Below are 15474 nucleotides of genomic sequence, written 5' to 3'. Positions count from 1 at the left end.
GCTACCACTCGCTCAATGTAAAGCTGGTCTGCGACCACCAGAAACTGATCATGCAGGTTTGTGCCAGATACCCTGGAAGTGTCCACAACTCATACATCTTGGGTAAATCAGAAATGTCGGACATTTTCGAGGGACCAAACAGGATACTGGGCTAGCTTCTCGGTGACAAAGGGTACCCAAAAAGAATGTGGTTGATAATGCCTATTTGGCAGCCACAGACTCCTGCAGAGTGAAGGTACAATGAAGCTCATGGCGCTAACAGAGCATTGACGGAGCAGACCATAGGAATCCTAAAGATGCAGCTCCGATGACTGGGCAGATCTGGTGGAGCACTCGCGCGGTGTCATGGATCATCATGTCTTGCTGCGTGCTGCACAACCTGGTGCTGCAAAGGGGGGACAACTTGCCAGATGATGAGATGGAAGAGCTGCATGTCTCCTGCGATGAGGGGGACCTCTCAGGAAAAGAGGGTGATAAATTCAAGGAAGGCGAGGCTGTAGAGCAAGAGAACATAGCACAGGCCAGATGATGCAGGCATGTTCATGAGGCCCTGAAAGCCACCAGATTCCACCAGGAGTATGACAAGTTGTAGTGAGTACCCTATTGGACAAGAGCCCTCCATCATAGGCCAGCATGAACTCCAGCAATGCATTTCCCCATATTTCTCCCAGGCACTTCAATGCAATAGATGAACCCTCGACAGCACATGTCCCTGTTGAGATGAGGTGCTAATTGGAGGAGGGCATCATGGCATCAGAAGTCAAAAGGTGCTACCTCTTCAAGCTTGTCTCCAGCATCCCAGTCACAATGGCACCCTGCAAGAGCCAGGAGCTGTTGCACAATCCTCAGTGGTTTCGTAGCTGTATGCCTTCAATGTGACAAAGCTCCTCAATCCTCCTCTACCTGAAGCAATGGAACTTTGTAATATCGATTGTGAATCAGGTAGTTCACACTTGGGCAAGGCAGCTGATGATGTTCTGCTGCTGTGAATCTATTTATAGATGACTCAGTCGCCTGTGATGCATAAATCACACTGACATCCGGCACTCTCAGTGAGGGATCCTGGGCTGCATTTATCCTTAGCTTGATATGGATGTGGACCACCTGAGTCTGACACCGTCAAACACTTGCCTGCCAGTCATTAAAATGCCTCCTCTTTAACACAGACATTGTGTCCTCATGGCCAGCCCTGGCCCTTGCCAAGTCCACAATGCACACACACCATGCAGCCCTCAAGGTCATGCGTCATTGCAAATAAAGAGCACAATTCAGCTTTAGTGCATCCTCACTCCTAGCCCTTTGTTTCCCTACAAATTGTCTAAAGCAACCATGTGCGCTTCCAGAGCCTGCTCAAAGCCTTTATTGCCGACCAGAAATGACCATCAGGAACTAGCATCCGTGGCCTCGGCAAGTGCTCAGATGAGGGGAAGCACAGCACTGCATCCCTAACTTGTGACAAGAGCCTTATCCTCGCAAAACACACAACTACAGGGTGGGAGATGCACAAGGTTGGATGTTCGAGCACCAGGACAATAACATGGCTGAGAGGGGCCGAACTTCATCACCTTGAAATGGCACTTATTGGTGAGCTTAGCAGATGTTGGCTGACAGCAGTGCACACACACACCCTAAGTATGGGCGCATTGCATGAAAACCCTGCCGAAAGACAGAGTTGCACAATTTATGACTCTTCTCCACGCGTGAACACATTACTTCTTGTACACTGCACCTTCACCTTTCAAGAATACAGACGAGATAGGAGAACACCTCTGCCTCAGTCTTACACAGCCAAGAATAAAGATGACATGACCCTGCAGAGCATGTGAATGAGATTTGCTCCACAAGCATACTTAACATTAAGGTTGAGACATCACTGATGTCGAGAATGATGAAAAGGGCCACACACTGTGGTGATATGGAAAGATACTACTTTGACAAGAGGCCCATGAGAGCAAAATGTTTGACAGGCGGTGGGGGCAGGGAGGGAGGGGTGGGGTGGGGGTGGGGGGCACATTGTGTGCAATCTGAGTGACAGCAACACTGCTCATCATAACAAGGAGGCATAAACAAAAGATGTGGAGTGGGTATGGTTCTATTTACAGTTATGAACATTACCTCTTGTGAACACTCGTGCCACCATCGCGCTCCTATTATTTTTTTGATTCCCTAATCCTACTGCTACGTCTGGATGCATCCCTGACATCCACAGTGGAGATGGAAGCAGCCTGCTGACTGCCACACCCTGTTGTCTGTGATGACTTCAGCTGACATCCTCCAGAGGGCTGAGACATGGAGGGCCCTGGCCTGCTTTGGGTCTCCTGCTATGGGATGCACCCTTCTCAACCTGCGGAGCTGGAGGTGATGGGGTCACAGGAAGAAGGGATTGGGATCAGCCGGAAACTTCTGCAGTCGCCTGAGTGGATGGCCCCAGGGTGCCCAGCTACTGGTCCTCCTCCATATGGGTGCCCGAGGGCCCATGGCCGACTTCTCAAGGGGAAGGGGCAGCTGGAATGAGATCAAGGTGCCCAGCACGCCTCTTGCATTGACATTGATGGATACCACCAGTGTCTACACCAATGAAGTGCAGTTCCTGTAGCAGCGCAGGACCGCTGTCCTGGTCTCCATAGTGGCTGCCATCCTAGCAGTGTTGGCCTCAGTGCATTGGCATGACGGCGCAATGAGCTCCGAATGAAGGCAGACAGACTCCTCCATCGTCTGTTCCGATCTGACGAATGCAGCTGAGATCCCTTCCTGATATTCCCGTGCTTGTCACTGCAGCTCCAGCAACTGATTTAGAAGAGTCCAGAGCTCATCATCTGACTCGGACTCAGCTGAATCGTCATCTCCAGCAGTCCTCCGAGTGCTGGTGACCTCGGATGTCCCTGCCTTCACCTGCTGCAGATCAGGTTGTGCACTGTCCTCACTGGATCACGACCCTGAGCCTATTGTAGATCTAGGTCCCACCGAGATGCGAGTCTCTGCATTGGTGGAGGGTGTAGGTCAGTGCTGTGACAGGTCTTCAAGGCTGCTGTGTCCCTGGAGCTGGAGCTGAGGGTCTGGCTGGCTGAGAGTGTCAGGTGCATGGGAGAGGTGTCTATGGAAGAAAGCAGAGATAATTAGTGCATGGCAATGAGTAGAAAACTGGAGATTGCACTTACAGTAGCGTGAACTGATGGATGACCTGGAGAAGGATCCTCACGTGGGCGTTTGCCATCAACCTCACCGTCACCACAGGCATGGTCCACGTCCTCTATGGCCAGCTCGATGACTCTGTTCTCGAACTCCGTTAGGACCTTGAGTTTCAGCACTCCACCCCCGGGACAGAATTGAGAAATATTAAAATTATTAACATGTCCCCCTCATGTGACAGTGTCACACGAGATGGGGCATGTTAATAAGAAACACATAAAGTTTATTAAATTTTCAAAAAATAGACATGAAACTTCATCCCGCCAGTAGATGAAGTTTCATGAATAATCTGGAGTCCGCTGGGGCTCCTGGCCTGCCCGCCAGCCTTAAGCTTGGCCGGGCAGGGTCTTTAACAAGGTTAATTAGTCTGTTAACGGCCTCAATTGGCCATTGACAGGTCGGTAGGCGGACAGCTGATTTCGCTGTCCACCCGCCTTCCTGAAGATTTAAATGGACTGGGATGACATCAGGGGTTCCTCCCAACGTCATCCCGTGTCACTTTCCCTTCGGCAAGCAGGCCCCGCCTCCAAATCGCCGAGGGAAAAATCCTGGTGCCGGTCTGGGACCTCTCCCTGCAATTGTGTACAATCTTCTCCTGCATAAAGACAGATGGGCAGAGTGTGAGCAGGACACAAGCCAGGGCCGATGAGAAGGATGCCTGGCATTTGTGGGTGGTGAGTGTTGCCATGGACGGGATGAGGACATGATCTGCAGAGCAGATGAAGATGTGAGTGTGAGAGAGTGAGTGAGTGGTGATGTCCCTTGAGTTGGCAGTGAGTGAAATGCCAGTGAATGTGTGATGAGTTTGAGAGTGTGAGAGTTTAGAGTGATGAGATGGTTGACTTACCCTGGTGGTACGGATGAGATCATTCAATCCTCTATCCTGGGTGCTGACCTCTTCAGTGCAGTGTTGGCACTGACCTTGACTGCCACCACCTCCCAAGCCTTTGTGATGAGGTTGGTGGGCCTCCTGCGGCCAGAGCAGGGGTGGAGGACATCACAGTGGGCCTTCACAGTGTCCAAGAGGTGTTCCAATGAGGTGTCACTAAACTTTTGTGCTGCCATCTTCTTGGCTTTTGGGGCCATGTCTTGAGTGAAGCCATCCTGGCCTGCAGACATTGAGAACTGTGTGCATGGCTGCAAGTTAAATCCCGCCCACAGAGTTATAACACAAAAGGAGATAATTTGGCCCCTGAGTCCATGCCAGACCCCCACAGAGAAATCTAGTCAGTCCCACTCCCTGCTCGATCCCCATGGCCCTGCAAGTTCATTTCCTTCAAGTGCCCATCTCATTTCTTTTTGAAATCATTGGTTGTTTCCGATTCCACCGCCCTCATGGGCAGCGAGTTCCAGGTCATTACCACTGGCCACATAAAGAGTTCTTCCTCACATTCTCCCTGCATCTCAGGCATGAGGGTTTCAGCCACAGGTGGGTTAAACCAAAAGCATCTGCATGCAATGTTATGAAAGAGAGGGTATGGGGTTAGAACTTCAGCTCAGGGTCAGGTAGGAGTCTGACATTGCAAAAAGTTTGGTTCAGTTTGAGAGGGTGACTGGGAAGGAGGATGGATGAAGTGGCAGGGATAAGGAGTTTCTGATGGGGACTAAAGACAATGGCTTCAGTTTTGCTAGTGTTTAACAAGAACCAACTATGGCGCACCCAATTCTTGATATTGGAAGTTGGTGGGGAGAGGGAGGGAAAAAGAAAGAAACTGCATTGCGGACAGTCAGCAAGAAGGACTATGAAATGGGGGGTGATATCAGGGGCCATCGTTGCTTGAGAGTTGAAGAAATAGAGATTGGGGAGAGGGGAACTCAGACAAATGGGAGAAGGGGAGACTGAGGTTGGCGTGGGTTTGAGGACCAGCATTTTCTGCAGAACTGGGAACAACAGCAACATTATGATGAGTGGAAGCTGCAACATGGTACAGGTTACAGCGGCAGAGTAGAAGTTCAGAGGAAATTCCTGGCAATAATAGACACACACACATACTGTTACTGGTGTGACAGAGGAGCCTCTGTTTTACCATCCTCACAATTATATAAACAGTCCCCTTTTGATGGCACTTATTACACAGGCACCAATGTGAAAGGAAACATTTTTTAAAAATTCTTTTTTCACATTAGGGATAAAAAGCTAAAGATCTTGCTATGCTTAGGTGCTTAAAGAGTTAATACCATATATTCATATAGTATAACCATTCTAAATGTGTGGTTCACTGTGGCATATTGTGTTGGACCTTCTCTACTGATGTGAAAAGTAAGCTATTCATTTAGATTCATTTCAGCTACTGCTAAATGTAAAAAACAGTAAAATGATGTGTATGTATGAAATGCACAAGCATACCAGCTGTTTTCACAGGAATTTTCACATGTAGGGCAAACCTCACAGAAACGACCAGACACTCTGGATTCAGTGCAATGACATCTACCACAGATACATGCCCCTCTTCCACTGCAGATCTGACCCTGCCCTGTCCTGCAGGGCATTAGGGATGAAGAACAGTTACAGCTTTCACCTTCCCAGCCGGCGTAGCATTGGCATTCCCCTCCTTTACATTCGCCATTGCCTGAAACAATTGAGAGATATATTAAAGTTTCAGAACGCTAATTAAACAGGCACGCCAGGTCATAGTTTGTTGGTTGTAGTCAAAAACATCGATTCACCACAATCAACATCATTCATAGGTCACTTCACAGACTTTCACTCCGATTTAAGTTTCCCAGCAGACTGTGTGAAAACACTATGAAAACAAATTTTGGGAAGTACACACTTGGAATTTTATTTATTGAATTACTGGTAAAATAATTATTTTTTTAGAACAAGCATTAACAAAAAGTGGCTATTTTCATTTTCAACTATCATCATGAATACCTTACACAACTTAACAAATGTGATCCTGTCAGAGAACTATACAATTAGATATAAATATACTGGGCTCTAGATTAGGGAATTGATCGACCACATTAGCAAAAGGTAAATGAATCTCCACTTAAATCTAATTTGGACATTGGATGGTAAAGTCCTGAAAACCTACAATGCTTTTGGAGCCTTTGAGGCACGACCATGAGAGAGGACGAGAGAAATAGGGCAGGATTCTGTTATGCCAGACTTAGTACAACATTGGGGTATGCACCAAGTCCAGTTCACCCATCAGCCCTGTGCTTCCTGACCTACACTATCTCCTGGTTAAGCAAAGCTTTAATTATAAAATTCTTAACCTTAGTTTTCAAATCTCTCCATAGTTTCACCTCTCGTTATCTTTGTGACCTCCTCCAGCCCCACATCATCCAAGACATCTGTGGTCATATAATTCTGGCCTCTTGAACATCTTTGATTTTAACCACTTCAACACTGGTGGCCTTGCCTTTAACTGCCGAGGCCCAATAAGCCCTAGAATTCCTTTCCTAAACCCCTACCTCTCTTTCCTTCTTTAAGACACTCTTTAAAATTTATGTATTTCTCCAACTTTTAGCCATCTGTCCTCATGTGGCTCAGTGTCAACTTTTGCTTTATAATGCTCCTGTGAATCACCTTGGGACATTTTATTGCATCAAAGGCTCTAAATAAATATAAGTTGTTGTTTAAGACAATTCTTATGGGTGTTCTTTGAAGCTGTCAGTCCAGTTGAAAGTAAGACTGGCAGGATTAGGTTTTCAGTGGGAATTCCTGCCAGCCCTTCCATCCATGCCCCCCAAATGCCCATGAACAAAGCATCCTGTACTCTCGGGAAGGCTGAAGTGGGGCCCACTAGACTCTAAAGGCCGGTTGTCTTACAGCAGCCAGTCACAAAACAATTAGTTCCTGTAAAGGAAGCGACCCTTAAGGATAAAGCCAATCTTTGTTAATTTCTTCTTCTGCCTGCTCTGTTCCCCATACACAATTTCTCTGCTCGCTCATCCACGATATCGCATCTGCACAAATACTGGCTAGGTCACCTCCCCACCTCATACTGGCTGCTGGCAGAATTTTCCATGGGCTCGATGCCAGCTATCTATAGACAAAGAATTCTTGCATTGCGATTGTCATTCCAGCTGATCAGGACTTTCTAGTTTTTGGGTTCTGTACTTAGTTCATATGCAGAGAATTCCCCGCATAACTTTTGAGAGTTGCACAAAAAGTAGGCTATGTAAATGGAATAAGTATTGGTGATCCTTTGCCGCTGTGCACTAAAACCCAAAATCTAGGTTCACATATTTAACCAATGGCAAACGTTTGTTATTATTCATGGCTGTTAAGTAAAGTATTGGCAAGAACACTTGAAATTAAACTTTTTCCAGACTTAGATCTTATATTTGTTGGAAGTGATGCAACCAATAACAAAAACCCCCATTAGGCATTTAAGGACAAAATTTGCAATGTTATCATAGCAACTGTAATAATAATGGTAATGAACGCACATTGCTGTGTACAGGGGTGACCTCAATGTATATTGAGATCCACTCACAACTATATTAGCGTTGTTCTCTCTGCCTGGATTGGACACAAGGAACATATTTGTGGTGGGGCAGGACATTTAGTTCAGCAAAGGCAAAGCGCAAATAATCTCAGTATAGTCCCGCCACATAAAAACAGGCTGAGATCTTAAATTTCCCGATTATGCCTCACTGGTATGGGAACTGAACCCAAGCTACTGGCATTATTAAGCACCACACTCTAACCATCTGGGACAACTGGCCACATGTCCTTTTGATTGTACTCTTTGATTACAATGGAGACCAGCAACTCACCCACTGCCAAAGTATAAAGAAAATGACAGGTGCATGCCTGTGGTTTTCCACTAAGTGGTGGTGGCTGAGTTGGTTCCTTGTCTCTGATGCATATTTGGAAAAGTCAAAAAGGTAAGCCAAGGTTTTGTGAAACACATATTATCACAAAACTTCACGTTAATTCAAACACTATTCATAGATTACTTCAGTATAAATGCCTATTCTTACATGAAGAAGGTAGTGCTTCAAGGGAAAATTTCCAAACACAATGCTCAAGTAAAGGCATGTCATTTTCATATCTTTAAACATGGACAATGCTTTTATGGAAGCTTGTCTTTTATTTGTTTAAAATGAACTGCTAACATGGCTGCCAAAGGGTCAGATGACCTTTGCTTATCCAACACAGACAATGAAGCTTCTGGAAAGGTGTATCTGAATCACCCTGGGTGGGGAACCTCCCCCTGGAATGAACATATCCAGACAGCCCTCCTCTGTGGAATTCACGCCTGCCATTGTTCTAAGCTTACTGAAAACAAAGAAGCAATGGGGTCCTAGATTCTACTTCTTCAGGCTTACAATTTAACAAAAGAAAGCTGATGTGACCAGTTACTCACAAGTTAAATGTGAAAGACCATCATCTATCTCTTACTGTGTATTGATGGCTTTGGACTTCCAAACAACTCTGGTTGGCTGATGCCAGTATTGGTTATGTGATCAAATTCAGCTTGGGATAATGAATTTTATCCAAAGACTCAGAGACCAGGGCCGCCGGCAGAAAAGAAACACCGAAGAGACGGCAGCAGCAGAAAAGGCAGTGTCATCTTTGCCTTTTAAGAACCATCAGTAGTCAGCCAGTCTGAGAGCCAGACTCTGAAACTAGCTGCAAGTCATTAAGCAACCAAAGTATTTAACCTGTTTCAGTTTCAAAGTTCATTTGACAGCCATTCTCCTAGACATTCAACTACAATGAATCATGCAACCTGTTGTGAACCTTTTGCTTTACATGACCCTTACTTCAACTTTAAGTCATCGAACCTATTCAAGAAACCACAGGCCAGCCATGTGGGAGATGGAAAATCGTAGATCAAAGACTGAATTAATTGTAATCTTTAAAAGTGTACTATTTTTATCTGCATCCAGTTTTTGCGTGTGTGCGCAAACATGCATGAGATCGAGTGTATATAACATTGCATTAATTTGGTGTGGGGGAATTTTTAATCTTATTTATTTATAAACTCACTAAGGTTTCCTGCTGAATTAATTGGAATACACACTCCAAGGGTAAGAAAAGACACACCTCTTTCCACACAGAACATTCTGATTATGGGTAGTAAGAGAACACGTACATTCATTCCGTGACAGTAGAAAAAAGGAAGAAGTTCATTAAAACATTCTTGGAGAATAATGCCTGCAGGCATTAATTGGAAGGGTGCAGCATTACAAAAGTTTAATCTTTAGGCTGAGAGCAACTTGGAGAGCCGCAACTGATCGAGTAATTTTTTTGAATTAAGACAAAAGTATAAAGGTAAGGAGCCACATAGTGGTTCATTTTATTGTCTATCATATCTGGGCACACAATATTACATTTCTTAGCATTTTAGTTGTGAACATTCAAAGCAATACATGAAAGTATCACCAACAATATTAAAATTACTTTGGTTGCAGTAATAATATTTGAATTGCTCATATTATCATTTAAGTATTTTGCATGCTTACACTGAGTATATTACTAACATTCTAATTTAAAGTATATAAATTTTCCTTGAAAAGAACAGTGAAAAACAAGTGGAAGCAGATGAGCAAGTCCTTATTTCCTATTAGAAATCCATTACGAACACCACAGGCATTGAGTATGTTGAGGGAGTCAGAACTGGAAATTTTATTCATAATGCTGGTTAGTCTTATTTTGAAAATTGCATCCTTGTTTGTCTCTCTCTCATTTCATGTAGTGTCCCTGTTGTCCGAGGGTTTCTCATTATGGCTCCATGATGCCATGAGTTCACACTGGGACAAGTAGAAGAGAACCCAAGCTATTGGCATTATTAAGCACCACAGTCTAACCGTCTGAGATAACTGACCCTATCTCCTTTTCATTGTACCCTTTGATTACAATGGAGATCAGCAACTCTAATACGTACCTTGTTTTACCAGTCCTTCACTCAGTATGGAAGTTTCTCAGGAGAATGATGATCCACAGTAAAACCCTTGTTCCCCATGGGCCATCCTTCAATCTTGTAATCTCAACTGGAAAGAAGCAGCTTGCAAAACTGACACAAAATGAAGATGTCATGAGAATGTGCATGATTTAACATGCATGCTTTATTGCTGATGGTAGCAGACTACCTGTGCATTGGGGAAATGGAATCACAGGTGAGACATGGATGTCTGCATTGGTGCAATCACTAACCACCCGCTTCATCAGGAGGCCAGGCGTTTGATCAAAACTAGTGTGTTGCTGAGGCTTTGAGGCCTGTTGATGTTGGTGGATATATGACGGAATTGGTCGTCAGAAACTTCCTTGCTGTTTTGGAGGGCAAATAACAGGTACATAGGACATGGGCAGGAGTAGGCATTCAGCCCCTAGAGTCTGCTCCGCTATTCAAAAAAATCATGGCTGTGCTGGCTGTGGTCTCAATTCCATTTTCCTGTCTGCCTCCTGTAACCCTAGACACTCTTGTCCATCAAAAATCTGTCTAACTCTGTCTTGAATAAATTCAATGACCCAGCCTCCGCTGTTCCCTGGGGAAGAGAATTCCACAGACTCTGAGAGAAAAAAAATCATCACATTCTTAAAAGACTGATTAATAATGCAAATATAGTGTGTAAGGAACTGAAAGTGCCAGTATCATAAATACTGAGAACAGTGGTGACATGCAACATTTCTGGTAGTACAAATAAGTAGAACAGCAGGACCTCTTGCAGCAGCTGGCAGTTCTGGATCAGAGCATCTTAGCTAATAATGTGCTCAATTGAGCTAACTCTATCATTGATGATATTGCAACTGCAAAGGTTCGCTCCAATCTATTATAGTCTAATTTCATCAGCTTAAAAGTCGCTAGTGTTATGCTCCTTCTCTTCCAACTCCAAATGGATGGTAGGTCTGTGTTCCAGAAAAGATGAACAAAGAACATGCAAGAGATTGACATCAACAGGGTAACAAGCAGCAAGAGGAAACACAGTGGTATCACCAAGACAAAAACAAAAAGCAACAGGTAGAAAAGAAGTAATGATCTGGATTTTCAATTCTGGGGAGCAAAGCCTGAGTATTGACCCGAATGGAGCTTTTGGGATTAGGCTGAAATAAGTTTTTTTTTTAAAAATTGGTTTTTTAACATCTGAAAAAGACATCTTGCCCAATAGAATTAATCAGTTTGTCTCTTCCAGGATTCCCACGCCGCCATTCTCATCGCATGGGATTTTTCCGGTCCCAGGATAAGGGTATGGGTAGTGAGCCTTCACTCGGCAATCCTGCCCTTGCCTATTCCATTCCAGGGATGGACATTTTAGAACACCCGCTATATCCATGGAGTCAAACCCGCTTTGTTAGGAGACTTGGTTCACGGCACCTCAGAGGAGTCATGAACCACAGGGGGAACCCCAGTCCTAAGTGGTGAACCAAAAACAAAAATCGGTCACCTGTTTGTGGAATTCTTTCATTGACAGACTTTGAAAGAAAAAAAAATGTTCTGTTTCAAAAGTTAGATGCGATACTGTAAGTTAGATGTGTTTTACTGAAGTGATTGATAATAGAGCTCTGTCCTGCATAGGTAAGTTGACCACTGTGTTGATCAGCATTGTGTAAGTGTTGAAATGCATTAGAATGCCTTTCCTGTTAGGAGAAGTGCTCTTATGCATTCAAAATTAAATATAACACTGCTTGGGAGCTTTAGTGCAATAATAATTTAAATGTGATTTAAATGGCCAGAGTCCTTTTAATTTGAAAAAAAACCTTCACCAGCCTCCATAAGGAGAAAATAAAATCTCCTCCTGGACTGCTTTGATTGGCAGGACATCTGGTGGAGCTTAGAGAAAAAATATGATTTTTTGGTTTCAATAGACCCCATTGTTTAGATTTCTCAAGCTTTGTTATTACGATTGAGCCCATTATGAATACTTGGCTGAGTTTGAAACTCTCCAGGATCACTTATCTCAGTAGGGTTCACATTTTGTTTGACAGTGTTAAGAGATTGCTAAAGGATTATTTGTCTTTGAGATGGTTAGTGAAATAGATGTTTGTTTTTATAACAGATCGACAAACAAGGGGATTTATTTTTTTAATGTGTGTTATGAATCAAAATGTTTTCAGTATGAAGTGTGTCTGAGTGAGAGCTCTATTAGATTGTTAGAAGTTTATTTTTTTCATCTCCATTTGAAAGACATGGCTCCTGAGGTTTGCACATAATGGATACTGGGTGAGTGGCTATGGGGGATACATGGAGGATATGAGGGTGCATGGGGAGTAAAGGGGGCAGGGAGGGACATAGGGACTATGAAGGCACATGGAGAGGCATATGAGACGAAAGGGTTGAGGGTTTGAGGATTGACATTCAAAGAGGCAGGTCTGCCTGGTGGGGAAGTTTCCTAATTCAAATTTCCCCCTCCATGAAAATCTAGCCCAGGGTAACTGCCCCGAATATTTAAATGATTTAATTCTAAGGATTTACAGTGGGATTGTGGGAGCTCAGTGTCAGATGCATATCCCAGATGAAATTATCTCTTGTCACAAGAGTCCACAGAGGTTTTAAGCATTTTTGTCCTTCATTTTATAAAGTAAGGCATATCCACAATCCAATCTTTCCATTTCATAGTTCAAAACAGAACTCTGAACATATCTAAATTGAAACCTAATAAAGCTCATTTTTGGATAATTTCTGCCAATTTGCTGTTTATGGCACAGCATACTTGGATTTCTCACTCACACTTGCTTACCTACAGGAACAAAGGTTAACGACAGTGATCGTAACAATGTGTATGTTTTTAGCTAAAGAGGAAAATTACCTCTTTCTTTGTTAATAGTGCATATTAACAAGTTTTGTTCCTTCTATTCTTTAGTTGCAGTTTGTACAAATAGGCACTACACCCTGTTCATTGGCAGTCAAATGTCAGTTACATAATTACTGACAAAATTGATTTGTTATAGAAATCCAGGATTTTTCTTTGGTCGGGCGGGCTTGGTGGGAGCAGTCCTGCTGAACGAAATATTGCGAGACAGCGTGATGACATCAGGACACACACCCAATGTCATTGCGCGTCATTTTACGTTCTGGCATTTCGGGGCCCGCCCCCAGACGCCGAATGTAAAATCCTGGCCCTTGTGTTGTCCTATACAAGAATCCAGATTATTAGTAAATGACATTTTCTAACCACCAGAGGGAAGCCACTTAATATAATACGGTACAGATGTAAACAGCACTGCATTAATATTTTGATATAGACCATACAGACATTCATAATGTAGGGGTCATTTTATGAATTTGCATTGCAATGTGGAGCATCGCCTAGAAGTCATGAATAATCAGAATCTTGGGCATGTGCACGATATGATTTTCCATTCATTAAAACTTTTTTCTAAAGTTCTTGAGAAGAAAAGTTTTATAATACAACTGCAGAGCTTAGGTTGACCACAGTGTTTTTATACTTCTAAAGAAAACAATTCAAGGTACCTGAAAAAGAAAATGGACCAACAACAGCCAACACACTAAGGTGATGATGATATTTTAACATATTAAAAACTTTATCTTCCTAGAAATACTACCCTGTGTCAATGGCACACAACAATAATGGTAAGAACATGAGAATGGGGTAGGCTATTTAGCTCCCCAAGCCTGTTTGGCCATTCAATGAGATCATGGTTCATCTGTGACCTAATTCCACATACAATCTATAGGGAAGAGGGTAAATTGATGAGTGGATTGGCCAGCTGGTTCAGAAGATGAAGAGATATGACATGAGTTGCAAATGTCCACACTTGCTGGTTAATTTACATATGCACAGAAATGCCTGACTCCAACTAGTTTTAGCCTCTTATATGGTGACCCAAGTTAAAAGAAATAACAGCAAAATGGAAAATAGAGCACAAAATCAGTGTAGCAGAAAGCACTGCAGCAGATCACGGTGTGTTCTCTTGCCAACTCTCCACTGTGCTGATCTCTTGCACATCAATCTGCACAGATACTGAAACAGTCCATGTCAAAATGCAGCAAGACCTGGACAATATCTAGGCTTAGGCTGACAAGTGGCAAGTAACATTCATGCCACACGAGTGCCAGGCGATGACCATCTCTAACAAGAGAGAATCTAACCATCAGCCCTTGACATTCAATGGCATTACCATCGCTGAATCCCCCACTATTAACATGCCGGGAATTACCATTGACCAGGAACTACTTTGGCAACAAGAGCATCAGAGGCTAGGAATCTTGCGGCAAGTAACTCACCTTCTGACTCCCCAAAGCCTGTCCAACAACTTACATGGTGCAAATCAGGAGTGTGATGGAATACTCCCTACTTGCTTGGATGCAACATTCAAGAAGCTCGACACCATCCAGTATAAAGCAGCCTGCTTGATTTGGCATCCCATCCACAAACATTACCCCCTCCACCACCGATGAACAGTGACAGGAGTGTATTATCTACAAGATGCACTGTAGGAACTCACCAAGTCTCTTTAGACAGCAGCTTGCAAACACATGACCACTACCATCTAGAAGGACAAGGGCAGCAGACAGATGGGAACACTACCACCTGGAAGTTCCACCATCCTGACTTGGAAATATATCGCCGTTACTTCTCTGTCATTGGGTCAAAATCCTGGAACTCCCTCCCTAACAGCACTGTGGATGCACCTACACCACATGGACTGCAGTGGTTTTAAGGCGGCAGCTCATCACCACTTTCTCAAGGGCAATTGGAGATGGGCAATAAAGGTTTGCCTAGCTAGCAATGCCCACACCCCATGAATAAAAAAACAATGCTGTTGTCCTCTCTACCATGTATAAAATAGAGCAGGAGACCTGATTAATGGTGAATAGAGCAAGATTGTAGAAACTAGGGCATGACACTAGTATTATGCAGAGTGAAGTGCAGGAGATCAGCAAGATGAAGACAGTGGCAAGAAAACACACCATATGCCATTCTTAGGAAGCCATGCAAAAATCAGGACCCAGTTCACCAGCATAGAACAATTCTGGGAATACATTTCTACACAAACAATTGCCAAAAAGAACCTCAATTTGGTGGCTGCATGCAGAAATTAGGGCAGGACAAATTCAGAGCAAGTCCATGTCCCCTTTTCAGCTATCAGAATTTCTGTTGTACTTGGGAATTGTCCCACAAACGTGCAAGTATGTTTTTATGGTGTGGAAGTAAGAGAATAAGTCACATGATTCATTTCCCTCCAATTGCATCTATGTAACATTGAGCTCAAGGGATGCCTGGGCTCCAGTAGTCCTAATGGCACTAAACACTGATTTGCCTATTGTAATTGATCATAGATTCCTGCTCATTTCTACTGGCAGAGGCACTCTGGCTAATTTTCACTTAAATTGTGGACAGAAAGCTACCAGTTCTGGATCA

The 15474-nt window shown here is 43.7% G+C and overlaps 1 protein-coding gene across 2 annotated transcripts in view; it reads right to left on the bottom strand.

Moving 5' to 3' along the window:
* itgb8 (integrin, beta 8) overlaps positions 1-15474 on the bottom strand; it is a 115221-nt gene that overhangs the window by 12568 nt on the left and 87179 nt on the right. For both annotated transcript variants that reach the window (XM_041184493.1, XM_041184494.1), the window contains one exon: positions 5537-5759. In XM_041184493.1, the coding sequence (XP_041040427.1) occupies positions 5537-5759 (223 nt within the window). The remainder of the gene's footprint in view (positions 1-5536; positions 5760-15474) is intronic.

Source organism: Carcharodon carcharias, chromosome 3 (genome assembly GCF_017639515.1).
Source record: "Carcharodon carcharias isolate sCarCar2 chromosome 3, sCarCar2.pri, whole genome shotgun sequence".
Classification (NCBI taxonomy): domain Eukaryota; kingdom Metazoa; phylum Chordata; class Chondrichthyes; order Lamniformes; family Lamnidae; genus Carcharodon; species Carcharodon carcharias.
This window is presented reverse-complemented; position numbering and strand designations above follow the sequence as displayed.